This window comes from Apodemus sylvaticus, chromosome 9 (genome assembly GCF_947179515.1).
Source record: "Apodemus sylvaticus chromosome 9, mApoSyl1.1, whole genome shotgun sequence".
In the NCBI taxonomy this organism is placed as follows: domain Eukaryota; kingdom Metazoa; phylum Chordata; class Mammalia; order Rodentia; family Muridae; genus Apodemus; species Apodemus sylvaticus.
The window spans coordinates 6,898,803-6,918,568 of NC_067480.1; the positions used below are offsets into that span (position 1 = coordinate 6,898,803).

The window sequence follows — 19,766 nt, forward strand, 5'->3', positions numbered from 1 at the left end:
CAGGTCAAAGGTCATTTTTCCAGGATATTTTTACACTGGAGCAAAATTCTTCTCTCTGTTAACTGAGCACCTCCAACAGGCCTGTAAAGACCATTTACAGCTGTCATCCTCTCCGAGGCAGTGAGAGGGAAGAGCTGAGAAGGAGCTGAAACACAGGATCCTTTAGCATTAAATTCTGGTGGATGCACAGTTGATGGGAATTAAATCAGCACATCCAGGAAGATGTGGGGTAAAATCAAAACGTTGAGCAGACCTAGAGTCAGGGGCCCTGAGGGTTCTGAGCAGTACCAAGAGAGACTGGCTGAGGAAGTGTGTGGAGAAGCCACAAGCAAGGCAGGGCAGCAGTCTACCAACTGCAAGATGGAGCCCCCTGAGGTCAGCCCCAGGGCCGCCTCTGCCACCTGGTGCTCAGAGCCCCTGTGTCTGGGGGAAGCCAGTGGAGTCGGACAGCAGGGGGTACGCGGAGGTGGAGGCGGAGGGACCCCTCCCAGTGATGCTCACAGGCTGCACCTTGCTACAGGGGCAGCAGAGTCCTTGGCCAGATGTAACTGCAGAAGGAACAACGCCATTCTTTACAGAAAAAAAAAAAAATGGCTTGGGAATTAAATTAATTTTGAGTCACCTCTCAGAGGCCAGGCGTTGCTTTGGTCACTGTGATTCCAATTCAATACTTAACTGTGTCATCAATATTTAACTGAGAGAGAGAATTGGTTAGAGATGAAAGCTTGTCAATTGCAGGCTCCCTGTCTGCCACCGTGGGAATACCTGACCGTGCATAGGTTAAAACTGTAAAGCCATTACCAATATTGCTCCAATAACAGGAAAATGTGAAAGCATTTGCAGCTACTTAGCGGTATTTTTAAATAATGTCATTTGACAAAGGTTTAAATACCATGCTTAGAGGACTTAGGGCATAAAGACCTGTTTTAATTCTTTAGTATTTTTTCTTAATTCCTCAATGGCTTTCTGAGACCTTTTTCTTTCCATTGATACATAATAATTCTATGTATTGATGACAGTACAGTATAACCATCCAGTACATATACACATTAAATGAGTAGTTAACCTTTCCCCATCCTTAAATGTTTATCACAGAACTCTGAGTCCACCTCGTCCAGTTCCTGACAAAATATATAATAACTGTTGTAAATAATAATCATTACCACCGTGCTTTAGAACATGACTATGGACTTCCCTGTCCGCTATTATTTTGACACCTTTGTTCAGCCTCTCTCCTTCCCCTCCCCCTTCCTCGATGCACCCGTAGACCTGCTTCAACACCACACTGCTCACCTCCAGTGCGTACGGGAATACGCACACGTGGAAAGCACAGGCCGGTGGTAATTATTCAACAGTGAATGGTAGTTCTTATGACCAGGTCTCCATGTGCCAGTTTCTTATCCCAAAATACCAATAGCCCAAGTGAGCAAAGGTATGTCCCAGGAAAGAAACTGAGCAAACCAAAGTCCGGGTCAGGCAGATAACGGACAGATTTGGACATACAGAAGGACAGGTGGCTGATGGATAGACAGCATATTTGTTCCTATGGGAGCGATTTGAAGAAGAAATCAGGAACCGGCTTGAGGTTGACAGTTATATGAGAAGCTAGGGAGTGCAGTTTGGGGACATTTTGAAGCATTTGTCACATTTCCTCTAGTTAAAAGTTTTAGGGGAAAAAGAAGCCTTTATGCAGATTGAATTTGACAAAGTAGCTGAGTGTGTTAATTTTGTGACAGCCAACTCTGACCTATAGTTATAATATAAACATTACTTGCTTTTATTTTTATATTAATAAATATGTTTATTATATATTTATATCACATACTTTTATTATTAGTGTATAATAATACTGTATTATTGTTTAAATCCCAGGCATGCATGGAAAATAACTTCTTTTTCTCTAATTATAAAAGCAATCTTTATACATCCAAGAAAAATGTATACAGGAGAGTTGGGGAAATGGCCCAGAGCATCATTTTCCTAATTGAAATCCCGCTAACATTTGTTTAAGTTTACCCGAGGCTTTTCCTTTCCAAGCTGCGGAGTTATTGGCTTTGTGTTTTTAATTTTTTTTTTAATTTCAGTTGCTTTTGTTTTCTAATAAAATAGAGTCAGCATTTTTTTCTGATTATAAAGACAATGTAGAACATGTAGACAGCTGTAGTTTGTAAAAATCCCATTCAATCTCAGCCTCAGATCAGCCCCCTCCTGCCGCCACATCGTGTGTAGTTATGCTCACAGAGCCCCCACACGCTATGTCCAGGACAGCCACAGGCCCATACATAGGGCACATAAACTAGGGATACCTAACAGCACCTCAAATAATCCCTGGTCTTCTTGTCACACATTACACAGTGTATGTGATGAATGAAGGTACATTTCACTGTATTGTCCAATACATAATCATAGGAAAAGAAATCTGTACTGATTCAGCACAAGCACACTTTTCTAATATTTTCAACTCAGCCACATCTGTGCCTGTGGAGGGGGCAGATGAGGAGGGTAAACTATGCACACACGCACTGGATGTGCACTGTGCACACACGCACTGGATGTGCTGACTGCAACCTGCTCTCCTTCACTCTGTCACAATAACCTTTCTAGGTAAACAAACTGAGGCCAGAGCAATCCCTTTTCATGACTGAATTAAAAGGCCTGTGCTTATATCACCAACAAGATGTCAGTGTTGGTGTCCCTGAATGGATGAAAAACAAAAAAAGCTGCTGTCAGCATGGGCCTGACGGACAGACAGATAAATAGTCCAAGTGAACAATGATCTGGTCGTAGGCTTGCCATTTTCAGCCCTAAAACTGTGATGGCCAGCACGCACGCACTTGCATGTAGCCGGCACTTTTGAACACATTATATTAACTCACTGAATCCTCCTGCTGTGACACGGCACAGTAGTATTGCTCCCATTTACAGCAGGGGAAATCAAGGCACTAATTAATTTGTCCAAGGTCTCACAACCCAGAGAGTGACAGGACTAGAGTTCAGCCCAGGATTCTGGCTCAGGATGCTGGGATCATAAGCTCTGTGGCACACGGCACAGAATAAGGATACAAAGTAGCTGCCTGGGGCCTGGGTGTGGGAGTTGATGAGTGTGACTCAGACCTTTTCCTGTTTCCCTTTCAAATTAGGCCCTGTTCCTGTCCCCCCAGAGATCAGCTGCTCAGAGTCATCAGCTCCCAAACTTTGCTGTTCTCAAAGCCTAACACCTGCTCTCAGGATCTGAATCCTATTATGCAACTTCCACTAGAATGTTGCTTTCATTCCCATAAAAGAGGTGATCCTTTCTAATAGGAACCATTACAGGAAGTAACTTGGTGTCCAGCCAATGGGCCTGGGGGAATGATCAGATCCCGAGGACCCAAACATTATCGGTGGATAGATCCCTTGATGGAGCTGTTAACATGGCCTTATTGGGACCTAATGAAAATTGGGAGTCATAGGTCACTGAAGATGTTGCCTTCAGCACCACTGCTGGCCCTGGGCCTTTCCTGTATTCCTATGTCCGCTCTGCTCCACCACACCAAGACCAAGGCCTCAGAAGCTTTGAAACTCACGCTCCTTTGAGTTTCCCTCTCTAGTGTCTGGTCTCAGCAAGGAAAATCTGACTAATGAAGGAATGGACAGGGCCTTATTCCAGTATGATTGTACTTGATCTCCCCAACAGTCCCGTGAGAGGAAATACATCATCTCCTCCTTACTGAAGCTCGGCAGAGTCAAAGATGTCTGAGTCTACCATTGAAGTCTGCAAATGAGGGTATCTGGGATTCTGGAGATTGTGATGTTTTCTTTCAACACAAAATAAGAACATAAGAGAGCTTTGGGATAACCAGAAGGAAGGCCTCATGCTAGGACAGACACTTGGATGGGCATTAATAATGTCAATGTTTGAGTCATCTCAAACTCTGCGTGCTGGGAGAGTCTTTGAAGTGTTGGCCATGGCATTTCCGTGGATAATAACCGGCAGCCACAGATCCCATTGGACTGCCCAGATTCTATCCATGACCAGTGCAGTTCTCTGAGCCGCCTCCCCCATTCAGCAGTAATACACAGGCCCTTGGCCTAGAAAGGCCCAGTTGGTGGCCTTCAGATCAGAGACTGTCCATGAGGGCTCGGCATGTCATTCGTTGGTTCTTCATTCTGGATGACTCTGGTATTCATTCGTTACATGCTAGAAATGTCCGAGAGGCATTTCCTTATAAACATTTGATAATTGTGACTCAGCCTCACAATTACCTCAGAGAATAACTTAGTTTCCCTGAAAGAATAGTTACGGTGTACTCATCTCAGTATGTTTCTGACTCAGAGTAAAACCTCAAAAACAACAATCAAAAAAAAAAAAAAAAAACCTCTGGTGACGCAAACTATTTATTTGTTCCCAGCAGTCAATGTTGATTTTGTGGTCCACTGATTACTAGACTTCAAGTTAGATGCTGGAATCCACAAGGTCTGTGCTGAGTTGTTCTTAACAACTCAAGCAGCAAGGCTTTGAACCTAAAAGGGTCACTCACATCCGACTCTTTCCACAGCAGGCTCGGTGTGGCTGGTATACACCCTCCTATTTATTACATTGTTATTTAGGAAGGATGATTTTCACACAAGCCTACTGAAGGATGAGGGATTAGCCTGCTTCCTTTTCTGTTAACTGTAATAAAAATTCCACAAGAAAAGCAAATTGGTGACAAAAGATGTTTGTTTTAGCCCACAGTTCCGGGTTACAGTGTGTCTTTGTGGGGAAATGAAGGCAGGGAGAAGTGAAGCATCTGGCCACACCTATAGTCAAAGGCAGAGAGACAGCAAGCACACACTGCCTGGTCACACTTCCGGATCATCTTCTCCCATGTCACGGAGTCTGAGACCCCAGTCCACAGAATGGTGGCATCCACTCTCAGCTGGGTTTTCCCATGTCAATTAACATCATCACACGCTCACAGGCCCACCTAATCTTGACAGTCACCCTGAGGCCCCTTTCCAGGTGACTCTAATTTGTGCCAAGCTGATAACTGGAACTAACCAGCACACCCACAATAACAAGAGAAATGTCAGCACACGATGAGCACCTTGCTTTCCACTGGTAAAGGTCCTCCCTGTGCTCTCTGTGGGCTGGCTCTCCCTAGAAGCTGGCTTCTTTGAACTTTTAGCTCACCAATTGTTAGGTACCACATCCAAGGGGTCAACCAACCTTAGAATTAAAATTTAGGGGGAAAAAAACTTGTGCTTGTAGTGAATCAGTGTGAATTTCCTGTCATTATTCTTCAAACAGTAAGGGAGAGCAACGATTTACCTCACATTTCCCACAGAGAGAATTTAAAGTATTCAGGAGAGTTTGCATAGGTTATATGAAAAATGTACACAATTTATAGAAGAATACAAGTATCCATAAACTTGAGCATTTATGGAGTTCTGAGACAGATCCCCACATACATCAAGGAACAACTGCATCTTCTTGGAAGGCGGATTCGGTTCTCGATGTTCACTCTTATTTTAGCACTAAAAAAATATGTCATAACCTTTTTCTAATTCTTCGAGATGTCTAGCAAATGGACACCAATAATGTGTGACTTCTCCATCACCAAACTAGACTCCGAGTCTGCTGCCAGTGCCCCACCCATGAAAGGGAGCAAGCCGTGTCAGGAAGCTCTTTCCAGCAAAGGACTCTAGGGCTGGAAGTCCCTGCATGTCCTTGCCATCCATGGAGGTGCTGTTTCCATGGAGATCAGGGTCAGAGTAGAGATGGAGGATTACAGACTGAGTGCACTCAGGATTTCTGAGTTGTATGAACTACACACAGCATAGCATTTGCCTTCTCACACGGTTGAACAGAATTCTTTTCATCTTGCAAACGTGAGCCTCTGTTTAGAGTTTCTAAAAATCTCTCCATTCCCCACTCAGCCCAGCCTCAAATATGGCCACTCTATTTCTGTAGTTTCCTGCCATTGAACCTCGTGGCCAGAGTCCCACAGTGGTTGCCCTTTTATTTTGCTGTACAATGTGCATTTCACATTGTGTAGTATCCTCAAGGTAGATGCTTTAGCATATTGTTAAAAAGCAAAGGTTCATGAAACTGCCAATCAAGTATAGACCTTGGTAGTAGCCAGTGCCCTTGTTCTGATCACAGCTTGCATGAATGTTCATGACTTCTGTGTTTGATCCATAACTCACACACATATACATGCACATACACACACACACACACAAACACAAACACATACACACATATGAGGAAAAGAAAGAATCTTATAGTAACAATTTTCTCTTTTTTCTCATATTTTGAATACCTCCCAACAAAATCATTCTGGGAAAAAATGGAATATGTAATATAATAAGAGCCATATATAAAACATTTTAACATTGCTAATAGGCATACTAAGTAGGAACAAACAAAATATTAGTATAGAATAACCCTTTAAGTCAGTATAGTATAAATATTATCATTTTAACATCTAATCAATATGAAATTGTAAGTTGGGTGTTTTACACAGTCATACCAAGTCCCCCAATAGAGTAAATACTTAGCTAATATAGTTATTTAAATTTAAAGTCATTGAAATTAACTATAATAGAAAAGTCAGGGCTGTGGAAGTAGCTCAGCAGTTAGGAGCATTGGCTGTTCCTCCAAAGGACCTGGGGTTCAATTCCCAACAACCACAAGGCAGCACACAACCCAAGTTCCAGTGATCCAGTGCCCTCTTCTGGCCTCCAAAGGCACACATATGGTACACAGACATACATGCAGGTAAAATACCCATACACATAAATGTTTTAATTAAAGAACAGTTCCTCTCTGTAACAACGGCCCATTGCTCAGTCACTGTGCATGAGTAGTGACTCGTTTGCTGAACAACAATGCTGTTGAACTTTCCATCTATACAGAAAGGTCAGCAGAGAGAGTTGCTAATATTCCCCTGTGTGTAGCTTTCTTTTGGTGTGGCTTGTATTTACATAGTCAGTCCATTTTGTTGTATGTAACTGTATCCATTCATTGTTATTTCTAAATAGCATCCTATACTAAATAGCATTCATAAGTTAGTAACATTGTTGTTAATTCTAAACAGTATTGCTAGGTGCATTCTCATTTAGCCACCAGGATGCACATAGTATCAACTTCTTGCTGCTGGCACATAGCGTGGATGCCTTCCTCTTCACTACATCATAGCTAATTCTTTTCTAGGTGTTTGCAGTCACATTCATGTTCAGCATCAGCATCTGAAAGTTCATTTTGTGTCATTATGAATATGTTTTATCTCCTTGACCAGGTGGGAGGGAAATCACTGTGCTAGGAAGCACATGGGGGAACATTCTCAAGTTCCCACTGGGAGCCAGTAATTCACAGTTACACTGTAGGTCTTCAAAGGATATCAAATTCCAAACCGAAGCAATTTTTAAAGCAGACTCGTGCATGGGAAGGATCCCTGGGGGCTGCCCAGAAGTTCTGAGGCCAGGGGAAGCCTCAAGGGTTGTGTTTATTAATGGCTTTATTAATGGATTTATTAATCCCTCTCCCTCTCCCTCCCCCTCTCTTGCAGATGATCACTCTCGGGTACGGCTCCAGATCCTGGAAGGGGACAACAATTCGGACTATATCAACGGCAATTACATCGATGTACGTATCTTAAAAGTGGTCAACACACTGGGCACTCTGACACATGCCACACACGAGATCTGCATTACAGCTGGCAGAGGTGTGCCAGTGACAATCCACAGCAAGTGTCACTACTCCCCCACATGCCACAGAATGTAGTCACTGCCATCTCCAGTTTGCCCATTTTGGGATAAACATCTTATTTCCTCCCCACACTCCTTCACCTACCCACGATACGATATGTGGACTAAGAAAATGATTTTACGTTTTTGTCAACAACTTAAAAAATGTTTGCATATTAATGGGACAAAACCCTCTAATTGCTAATGTGGTGATTCGCAGACTCCCGTCACCGCCATGCTTTTAAGCTGCCTTCAAAGTTATCTGCAGCTGTGCAACAGGACTTTCAAGGCAAGCAAGGCGTGTCATTAAAAATGCAAGCTGTTTAATTATTAAAGATGGCTGCCTTGTTCATCCTGCGTCATGTTAACTTAATGTCTTACATTAGGATAAATTCTTTAAGAGACAGTGTGTTTTCAGCTGAAAGGGTGAACGAAAGCAGAAGCAGAAACTCAGGCTACTGTGCGATGCCCTGCAAGGCTCAAGCCTCCTTGAGCAGATCCAGCCTCCATGTCCTTCCCAGGCATGTTACATGCTGGGCCTGGTTTTCAGTCCATTAGCACTAGCAGGCACCCATCTTACCTGTGTGTGTGTGTTAGGCGTTTCTGATTCCCCAAATCCCAAATCCTCCCATATCCAAACTTTCCCCATGCTGACGCAATGTCACACTACCAGAAACCCCATGACAACCTCGTGTGACAGGCCGCAGTCAAAGCTCAATTCGCACCTTAATGTCGCCAGTGATAAGGGCTATCCCTACACCATCAGCCGTAATGTACCGACATGGTTTCATGCAGAGTTACACTGCTAGACAGCTTGCCTTCAGGACAGGTGCATAAGCTATACATGAAATACAAATGGCTCTTGTGTTGGACCCCATTCCCAGAGTGTCTCATTAGATTCCTTCTCAGATCCATCATTAATCAGGAAAATGCCCCACACACCTGCAGACAAGGCTGATCTTTTAGAGGTTTTTTTTTTTTTTTTCAACTGAGGTTCCACTTCTCAGATACATGTAGCTTTGTATCAAGTTGACAAACCAGCCAGCACAGGATTTTAAAGGGATGATCAGCTGATACAGGACTCAGATGAGGACTAAAAATTGTCTAAGGTGGTTAGTAACATGAGCTATGCTGGGACAGCATGGGCTAGCTTGGCTCTTGTCTCCTGGATACCTTCTAAGATATTAGACTTGCAGAATAAGCAAGTTACAGTTCCCTTCCTTGTGGGATTCACCACTAACAAACAAGTAACTCTCTAAAGAGTTCTCTGGAATAGTGGTCATAATTCTGTCTTTTGAGATGTGAGGCAAACAGTTGTGTAAGAGAAGTACTGCCTTTCTTCTTCAGCTGTTGACCGAAGAGCAAAAATAATGTAAAGAATATTTAGTGTCTGAGAAGTCAGTATTATTTCCTCCAATTTTTTTTCTGTTTTCCGGTTATCTTTGGGAACAGTGTTTAGGATAATCCCTGGGGAAAGAAATGTATTAAGGTCCACGCTGCTGCAGTATGTTACTGGATGTAATTTTCTCTGAACTGATTTTTATCTTTTTCCAGATAGTTCTCCAAAGATACATTTGCCTCCTTGGCCCCAGTTTAATCTGTCCTGCTTCCTACAGGGTCATGATTAAAGGAACAGGTCTTACATAATCTCTCATGAGCAGTGTCTGAGAATGGTTCTGGGTGTTACTATTGATGAAACTGTCTATACTGATAGAACAGAACATGAATTAAGTCCTTGGCACATCGCTGGTAACATCCCAAAGGCAAACAAGATTCCAGTGCACATTCCCAGCCATCCGCACCTTAATAAGAGGCTCAGTCATTCCAGTTCGGAGAATCCATAACTCGATAGCATCTACTGCTCACCTGTCATCCCATCCATCATCCCACGGCCAGGGTAGAATGAAGTCACTTTTACTTGCTGCATGCCATCCAGAAGGTTGTGCTCGATGCACCTTCGCTTAGGAAGACAAACTCAAAGCCCCTGTATCCAGAAACTGAGCTATCAAATGACTGGTAACTAAGGTACTTAGGAATAGGGACCATCCCAGGATAGCATAAGCTACCTCTGCTCACACAATGTGTCCTTCCTGTCTCCTGGGCACCTTTTAAAGTATTAGACTCACAGAATAAGTAAGTCAATGGTCTTGGCATTTGAACACACAGTCATTTCCACAGACCCAGCATATGACTTCTGTGCCACCTGCTGACTTTGAATCTAATTTTTTTCTCACTCATCCTTAGGGCTATCATCGACCCAATCATTATATCGCAACCCAAGGTAAGTTCTTTTCCTCTCTCTTATCTGTGTTTTGTGGCTTGCCAGTCTCAGTGACTTCAAACCCTCATTTCCCCAACAGAAGTTTGGTGTTACCATCACTTATTCAGAACTTCATGTTGAGACCATAAAGAAACATATGTGCTCACCAATTCATTACTGAGTTCAATCTGAATGGTTTTGGAACTAGCCTAACATTTGAAAGAATATAGTCTATACTTCCCAGGTGTGTATGGAGAGAGATGGGAGAGGAGAGTGCCCTTTAATAAGTAAGCACTGACGTTTGATAAGTAGGCACTGACGACTGTCCATTCAGTGATTGGCTCCAGGTTGGCTTGAAGTGGCCCACATGTATCTGAGTAGGGGCAATGTACAGAAGTCTGCAAGAAGCACAGTGAACTGTTGGCCTGGGAGCAGGTAGAGGTTGCTCTCGTGAGGTGGCTCCAGATCAACAGGATGATGTGCAAACGATAAATGATCGTGACCCAGGGACGGCAAGGATGTCCCCCTGAGTGTTTGACGCTGATGCAAGACTTAAAGCCCCCCTTACTCTGTGTCCCCCAGTGGTTGGCACTGGCATAATTGATTCTGGGGCGGGGGGGGGGGGCAGAGGAATTTACGCAAAGCAATGAAACCTCATACCTAAGCTCACACTCTTACAACCAGTTTTACTCCCAAAAGATTATAATACAGATCCTCACTGTCTCTTTAACACCCGGGACATATCACAAATGGACACACAGAGTTGTCTCTCCCCTCATGCCTGCCTAGACCCATCAGTATTGATTTTCTCACCAATATCAGACTTTGTCCTTAATGATAGTGGGAGGATTTCTGAAGACTGAAAGGATCTAATTTAAACCAACCCTGTTCGTTTTGCTCCTGTCCACCCTATTGAATCCTCTCTGTCCGAAAGGCAATTGATTGATGGTCCAGTGTGAACACTATCTGCATCTAAATGACACTGTCACTCGGTTGGCTGTCCTAACAGGCCAGGCTCATGACTCGGCAAACAGGAGGGCCATAGATGGAAAACTCTCTGTGGCTGCCCACTTAGAGCGAGAATGGAAGGGATTTCAAACCTCCAGGCTCACAGCAAGGGAGTAGCTCACAACTGATCATATTTCACAATCACAGAGCGACCCACAGAGCAGGCAGCAGGTGGGATGGCGCGCACCAAGGAACAACCACTCCCTCCCTGCACTTGGGAGAGCTCCTACAGGCTCCCTGATGGGCAGCTGAGGACATCTCCACAAAACAGCTTTATTGTTGAGCTGCATCTTTAAAAAGAGACCTTAGGAGAATCCTGCATTAGCTTTTAGGAAAAGATGATGCACACGGAAGCTTCAAAGTCTGCAAGTGGTTTTCTATTATGGTAGGCGTGGCTTGTGAGCACTGTCCGGCCTGCCTTCTGCCTGAGATATGCGCTCGCGCGTGCTCTCTCTCTCTCTCTCTCTCTCTCTCTCTCTCTCTCTCTCTTGCTCTCTCTCTCGCTCTCTCTCTCTCTCTTTCTTTCTCTCTTGCTTTCTCTTATTCTCATTCTCTCTCACTCTCTCTCACTCTCTTGCTCTCTCACTCTCTCATTCTCCTTTTCATTGTTACATCTATATTTACTTTTGTTACGTCTTTGTTTCATTGTTACATCTTGTTTACTTTTTATGTGGGTCTGTTTTTAACTGACACATAATTGCATCCACTCACGGGTGCAGTGGGACCCTTCAGTATATACTTGCAGTGATGAGCAGGTCAGGACGATTGGTATATCTCAGACCTTTCCCCTTCGTGTTGGGAGCACTGCAGCCTTCCAGGCTGGTGGGTGGCTGATATTAGGCATTACAGTATCATTTGGCCCAAGGGGGCTGTTCTTCTAGAGTCAGCACCGCTGCTCTTCCAGTGTCAGCACCGCAGCTCAGTGGCAGGGCGCTTGCCTGGATGTACAGGCAGCTGAGAGTCATCTGTGTTCCCGAAGCCACCCCTCCTGTGCAGCTGCACCCTGCACCTCCCCACTCAGAACAAGCCGTTTCCAGAGTGCACTCAGGCCTCCCTTCGGGAAAGGGAGCTTGACCCTCTGAGGCCTGCACTCCCTGCTCATCCTGCAGTCCTCAGAACGCGGATCCAGCGCCTCCCTTCTAGCTAATAAGGCTTCTCACTGCTACACAACATAGAAAGCAAGTTTTCTATGATATAATCTCTTAATTAATGTCCCTTAATTAAAATTCCCTTAAGCACCAACATTTTTACCATTGTGAGTTTAAGAAACTATTATTAAAAATGAAGTCAAATTAATTTCAAGTTGAAAGGCCTTAGAGATATAATCTTTCATACTGTGGGCCATGGTCATCCGGGGTCTGCGCTTTGGTTGTTTCCTTCTGGGAAGTTCTTGCTAGTGTGTTATGCTTGCTCCTCAAAGTTTATGTCTGCTGACCCTCCCACAAATTTAGTGATTATATTACAGAAGACTCAGTGATAAGAGTGTGTGTGAGGAGACCTTAAGATTGGTGTTTATTTCTTTGTTTAAAAGTAAGCTGCTCTGGAGACACATACCATAGTCACAGGTCTGGGTTCAAAGCTTGCGCCATCACAGAAGTTCTCAGATCCTCCTGAATGTCTCCAGGTAGAAAGAGTGCTGGTAACTAGCCATCAACTGAGGCCTCTACTCCTGTGCAGAGCGCACCAGCTTGTTGCCATGAGCACAGAGGTAGCGGCCAAGAGTGCCCACAGGTGGTAGGCAAGGAAGCCAAGCTAGGAAACAGACGAACAGGCCCTGAACTCCAGTACTTCACATGGTGAGGACCAAATTCACTCATGGGAGGGGCACGTACCTGTGAGCCATCAATCACGCTTAAGACAGAGCACAGCTTCATGGTTCGGAAGTGGGCGTCATGGTACCTAGAGACTAATGGATACCATATAAACATAAAATCACCTCCCTATTCGCTAGCCTTGACCATGCACTGAAGCCACAGGGCATTTGCTTCACTAGTCAGTTGATTAAAATGTGGGCTCTTTAGTGAAAGCTAGAGTCCTGAGCTTCACCTCCTCCTGCGTGGAGAAACCTGAACTGGACATGTGTAAGAAACCTTGACAAAGTTCTTAGAGATTGTCTTAGGATACACAGCATCCAGACAGACAGCGTGACTCACCCTGTTGACCTGCTTTGTCTCAGAGGATATGGTGCTGGCCCTCATGTTGGATGATGTTGCGCCACACCCACAGAGATCACACACGCAGAACTAGAAAAGTAAAATGGGGTAGAAATGTCTGTGTCTGTCAGGCCATACTGGGGACAGCCTGGCTGGAAGAGTCTGCCTACAGCCAAGATGAAGCCTTCTGCAGGGGCAGAAGGTTGTTTCAGAACAAAGACATCAGAAGGAAAAGCAGGACTCATTAACTGAGTCAGAAGATAGTACTGACCACTCGGTCAGTGCCCGTGGCATGCAGATGCTTAGTAGACACACAGGAAGCACACAGAGGAATGAGTCAGAGGCCATGCTTGACCATGTGGTGAGATTCCCCCAGGTGGAAAGAAACCATTCCCATGGGACCCCTGCCTGGGGACCACGTAACTGCCCCATCTCCAGTGACACATCCCTCTCTTCCTTCAGGAAAGGGCTGCCCAGCTCCTATCCCACAGAGAACGTGTCTTTAGATGTGTCTTTAGAAACAGTCTGTCTTGTGAAACTAATTTGACTTCAGTACTGTACCTGGCTGTACACTCAGCCCCTCCCCTCCCCACAGTGTGTCCTATTAAATTCATTTTAATTGTTAACCTTTGGCCATAATTTGAAAATGAGAAACCTGGAGTTTTGGGCTTCAGGGATTTGCATCTGGGGACAAACTTCACTCCGAACATGATCGAAATCAAAGCAAAGGTCTCTGAGGGTTCAGGCATTACAGAGCCCCTGCCACCCGGCAGCATAGAAAACGGCTCCAGTGACGTCCGGGTTAACCTGGCTTTCTTGAGCGTTTCTTACACATGTTCTCTATATGTTTCAGAAAGATGAATTGATCATAGATTATAGATTGCCAACTCAGAATCCAGCCCAGGCCTCAGGAATAGTCGATGCCAAGCTGCCAGAAATGCGCCCCACTCTCCGGGGCAGCCGTTCTTGTGGTGTAGAACCCTGCATCCATTCCACACACTGAGGAAACATTAGTTGCTACACCCTGGTCTTCAAATGGAGATGAACACACTTGAAACTATTTCCCATTGGAAACTAAAAGGACCATTTTTATTTCATCAAAACCTCTGACTTCAGTACACAGCTTTTGTTTCTCAGCCCCAGACCCAGTGTGCGCCAGCCCCAGCAATCCCTGATCCCAGCAAGCTCTGGCCCCAGCGATCCCTGGCCCCAGCGATCCCTGGCCCCAGCAAACCCCAGCCCCAGCTACCCTCACCCTCGCCCTCACCTCTCACTTCTCTGTTGCCCTTTCTCTTGTTGTCCTGGCCGAGTGGCTTCTGCATCGTCAGCTGGTCGCAGGTCTGGTTATGGGTCCATTTGTTATCTCCTGTCTGAGACTTGCTTTAACAACAACTCCCTAGTGAAACAGAACACTCTTCAGCTTCTAACATTAATGCAGAAAAGGCTCTGAGAAAGAAAATTTTGTGTGATTTCTGTACAAGCAGAAATCACCAGAACTAGGGGTTCTGGCCATACCATGGGAGCGCTGCCCGGGGCACTAGTTCATGGCTTTCTTAGAATGAACAGTCTCGGTGACAGTTTATCCAGAAAACTCCTCTTAATGACCCAACTTTCTGTCCAAAGCCATTGGCCTAATTGACCAATGATCTGATTCATTGGCATCTCTCAGGCCTGTATTCCTAACAAACCTGCACTGAGAACCTTCCAGGACACTTGGAGACTAAAGCAGAAAGTCATAAACAGAGGGATGGGGTCCCAGCCACCTGTGTGCTTATGTGCTTAGCGAGCAGAAGTGTGCTCCTAAGTAATGAAGCTTGATCCCTACAGAGTAATGTACAGACAGGTAATAATCCTGCCTAAGTGCTCCTTATTCGGTTTTAATTTTTAATTTTCCTTTCAGTTTATTTTCATATGTTTATGGAATATAGTATATCAATCTACATATTTATCATAGAGTAATCATACCAGGATAATTAGTCTGTCCATCATCCCGATATTCATCATTCTTTTGTAGGAAGGACATTAAAGATCCTATCCTGTAGCTAATTGGAACACAAAATCCTTGTTCCCTACTGCATCACTCATAGTGGCCAAGATATGGAGACAATGTGTCCATCGATGAATGGATGGATGTTTTAAAATATGATATATATATGATAAACTATGTATGATATAAATATGATATATACATATTTATTTTAAAAATGATATGTATATGTTTTTATATTATATGGAGTCAGCCAGACATAAAGAGATGAATATAACATTATCTCTCTTACACACTGAATCTGAAACCATCACACCAAAGACTTCTTAAATCTTTAAGAGGAATTTCAGGGCATACCTCATTTAAAGTTAAAAAGATAAAAAGTATAAAGTTTTAGACTTGGAAAAATTTTTTAGTCTCCCAGTCGATCCTCATTGATTTTTTTTTTTAGGGATTTTTAGTAGAAAAAAAGTTGGAACTTGAGAAAGAAATGCGTCTAAGCGACCTGTGTCCCTACACGTGGACCTGAATCATGTATGCGGATGTCACTGCCGACTGTGTGGAGTGGCATTCGTCACACAGAAGGCTGTGTGAGGTTCTCAGCTGAGAAGAAAGCCAATACCAGACTGAAACACATAGACACTTAAGGTCACCTCTTTTTCTTTTTTCAGGGTCAGCCCTTTGAAAAGAAAGAGTTATGACCTAATTCCCACACAAACTCTACAGGGCTGGCCTTGCTCTAAAAGGCCAGGCCATCCAAAGCCCAGAAATCAGCCCTGTACCACACACAGACTGGGCTCAGCACAGTCACAGAATCACCGGTGACCTCTGCATGGCAGGGCCCAGCTTACCCTCAGACAGTATGCCGCACAAGAGCTACGTTGAGGATCTGTTGTGCTGTCCAGTACTTCCTGAGATAGTTTATCTGTCCCACTTGAGATTCCAAAAAAAAAAAAAAAAAGTGTCAATTCAGTTTACTCTTGTCTCTTGGCTTCACTGCTGGAAGTTTCCCAACGCTAGACTCTCCGCTGCGGCTGAACGTTTGAGAGTACCTGCCCTCAGCTGCGTCTAGGGAGCCAATTTATCCCTATTTTATTCATTGATTAGATTTATTCTCTTTTTTGTTAAATAAAAGAGGATCCCACTTGTGTACTAAGGCGAGCTTAATTAAAGAAGATGGAGGCTAATGAAAGTGTCTACTCCTTAGCCCCGAAGCGTGCGAAGGCAGGTCTCTCCCTCTCCTGATCTCCTGACAGAAGGCAGCAGGATCCTCCAGTGGCCGCGCTACTCCAGACTTGAGCGAGTGGCTACTCTTCTCTTTGATCGCCTTCCTTCTCTCTGCACCCCTCCGCGGCGCAGGCTGCACAAGCACCTGCACTGTCTTCCGAGAGTTCTCTTTGGGAACACTGAAGAGTGCTCTGGGCCACAGTCAGAGGGAGGCTCTCGGGCTGAGGACATCTGTCATGTTCCTCCCTTCTGTGGCTCAAGCACTTTGTCCTGTGCCTCTCTCAGCTTCTCCAGCACATAGCGTGAAGCCCATGTCCGGGACCAGGGACCTAAAGTCCCAGCAAACACAATGAGCGGCTTCGGCCTGTGCTTTCTTTCTTTCTTTCTTTCTTTTTTTTTTTTTTAGTTAGCTGGTTTTTATTCTTTCTTTTTTCTTTTTTTTTTAATTTTTTTATTCGATATAATTTATTTACATTTCAAATGATTTCCCCTTTTCTAGCCCCCCCCCACTCCCCGAAAGTCCCATAAGCCCCCTTCTCTTCCCCTGTCCCCCCACCCACCCCTTCCCACTTCCCCGTTCTGGTTTTGCCGAATACTGTTTCACTGAGTCTTTCCAGAACAAGGGGCCACTCCTTTCTTCTTGTACCTCATTTGATGTGTGGATTATGTTTTGGGTATTCCAGTTTTCTAGGTTAATAACCACTTATTAGTGAGTGCATACCATGAATCACCTTTTGAGTCTGGGTTACCTCACTTAGTATGATGTTCTCTAGCTCCATCCATTTGCCTAAGAATTTCATGAATTCATTGTTTCTAATGGCTGAATAGTACTCCATTGTGTAGATATACCACATTTTTTGCATCCACTCTTCTGTCGAGGGATACCTGGGTTCTTTCCAGCATCTGGCAATTATAAATAGGGCTGCTATGAACATAGTAGAGCATGTATCCTTATTACATGGTGGGGAATCCTCTGGGTATATGCCCAGGAGTGGTATAGCAGGATCTTCTGGAAGTGAGGTGCCCAGTTTTCGGAGGAACCGCCAGACTGATTTCCAGAGTGGTTGTACCAATTTGCAACCCCACCAGCAGTGGAAGAGTGTTCCTCTTTCTCCACACCCTCTCCAACACCTGCTGTCTCCTGAATTTTTAATCTTAGCCATTCTGACTGGTGTAAGATGAAATATTAGGGTTGTTTTGATTGCATTTCCCTAATGACTAATGAAGTTGAGCATTTTTTAAGATGCTTCTCCGCCATCCGAAGTTCGTCAGGTGAGAATTCTTTGTTTAACTCTGTACCCCATTTTTTAATAGGGTTGTTCGGTTTTCTGGAGTCTAACTTCTTGAGTTCTTTATATATATTGGATATTAGCCCTCTATCTGATGTAGGATTGGTGAAGATCTTTTCCCAATTTGTTGGTTGCCAATTTGTCCTCTTGATGGTGTCCTTTGCCTTACAGAAACTTTGTAATTTTATGAGGTCCCATTTGTCAATTCTTGCTCTTAGAGCATACGCTATTGGTGTTCTGTTCAGAAACTTTCTCCCTGTACCGATGTCCTCAAGGGTCTTCCCCAGTTTCTTTTCTATTAGCTTCAGAGTGTCTGGCTTTATGTGGAGGTCCTTGATCCATTTGGATTTGAGCTTAGTACAAGGAGACAAGGATGGATCAATTCGCATTCTTCTGCATGCTGACTTCCAGTTGAACCAGCACCATTTGTTGAAAAGGCTATCTTTTTTCCATTGGATGTTTTCAGCCTCTTTGTTGAGGGTCAAGTGGCCATAGGTGTGTGGGTTCATTTCTGGATCTTCAATCCTGTTCCATTGATCCTCCTGCCTGTCACTGTACCAATACCATGCAGTTTTTAACACTATTGCTCTGTAGTATTGCTTGAGGTCAGGGATACTGATTCCCCCAGATTTTCTTTTGTTGCTGAGAATAGTTTTAGCTATCCTGGGTTTTTTGTTGTTCCAGATGAGTTTGATAATTGCTCTTTCTAACTCTGTGAAGAATTGAGTTGGGATTTTGATGGGTATTGCATTGAATCTGTATATTGCTTTTGGCAAAATGGCCATTTTAACTATATTGATTCTACCGATCCATGAGCATGGGAGGTTTTCCCATTTTTTGAGGTCTTCTTCCATTTCCTTCTTCATAGTCTTGAAGTTCTTGTCATACAGATCTTTCACATGTTTGGTAAGAGTCATCCCAAGATACTTTATACAGTTTGTGGCTATTGTGAAGGGGGTCATTTCCCTAATTTCTTTCTCAGCATGCTTATCCTTTGAGTATAGGAAGGCCACTGATTTGCTTGAGTTGATTTTATAACCTGCCACTTTGCTGAAGTTATTTATCAGCGGTAGGAGCTCTCTAGTGGAGTTTTTTGGGTCACTTCCTTCCTCCCTGGTGCTGTCATTCAACAGGGGACTCATCTGCGCATGCTCCACGCAGACCTGCCTTGTCGGCCTACCCAGCTGCCTTCCGCATCAAGCGCTGTAGGAGCCTTTGTGCTCCCAGTCACAGGGAAACAAACCCCTGCCCTGCTGGCAGAAAAGCTTTGCTCAGCTGCTGTGAAGGCACGATTCTGGAACAGCGCTGAGTGCAGTCCACAGCGAGCAAATCCAAATAACGACCATGTAGACAGGGTTCCCAGAAACACTGCCCAAGGCACTGTGGTGCCAAGCCATGTGAGCAGTTCCGTCACTGATTTCTCTCATAACCAGACTTAGCTTATACAATCAGATCTCTGAAATCTGGCCCTATGCGGACATGCCTGCAGGCAGGGAAGACCATGGCCATCCGTTGAGTGTGTCTTTATTAAGAGAAATATGAGGCTGGAGAGATGGCTCAGAGCTTGAGTGCTGGCCTTGCAAATCCCCAGAACTCACTACAAAGGCAGTGTGGAGACGTGGGCCTGCGGTCACAGCAGTGGTAACACGGGGGCAGACAGGAGGCCAGCCCTAGCAGCCTTACCTACATGGTAAAGCTTCAGGTCAGTGAGAGAGCTTGTATCCGACAAAAGGCAGAAGGTGCCAGGGGACACCTGAGGATGTCCTCTGTCTTCCACACGCATGTCATATCCACATGTATCCAGAAACCCCCACACAAATCTATGTCCACACACAGGTACCAAAACCACAAATACATGCTATATAATTTTCAGACTTTTGTATTTTAAATATTTTCTAATTATTTGGGGGTATACCTAATTATTTTTTAATTGAAAAAATAAAGGGTGTAAAAACTGAGTTATTAACCTAGATAAGAGTTTCAACCAAAATTATGGACAGAAGTTTCTGACATGTATATGTGCATGTGTATCTGTTTGTGGCTTATATAAATTACAGCTTAATCCTAATTAAGTCCAACTTAGCCTTTTATTGTGGAATTTTAAATCAGAGTTTCATATGTTTGTGTTC

At 44.2% G+C, this 19,766-nt stretch overlaps 1 protein-coding gene across 1 annotated transcript in view; it reads left to right on the forward strand.

Annotated features, from left to right (window-relative positions):
• Positions 1–19,766, forward strand: part of Ptprm (protein tyrosine phosphatase receptor type M) — a 525,410-nt gene that overhangs the window by 441,185 nt on the left and 64,459 nt on the right. The window contains exons 19-20 of the mRNA XM_052193354.1: positions 7,536–7,612; positions 9,958–9,994. Of these exons, the coding sequence (XP_052049314.1) occupies positions 7,536–7,612; positions 9,958–9,994 (114 nt within the window). The remainder of the gene's footprint in view (positions 1–7,535; positions 7,613–9,957; positions 9,995–19,766) is intronic.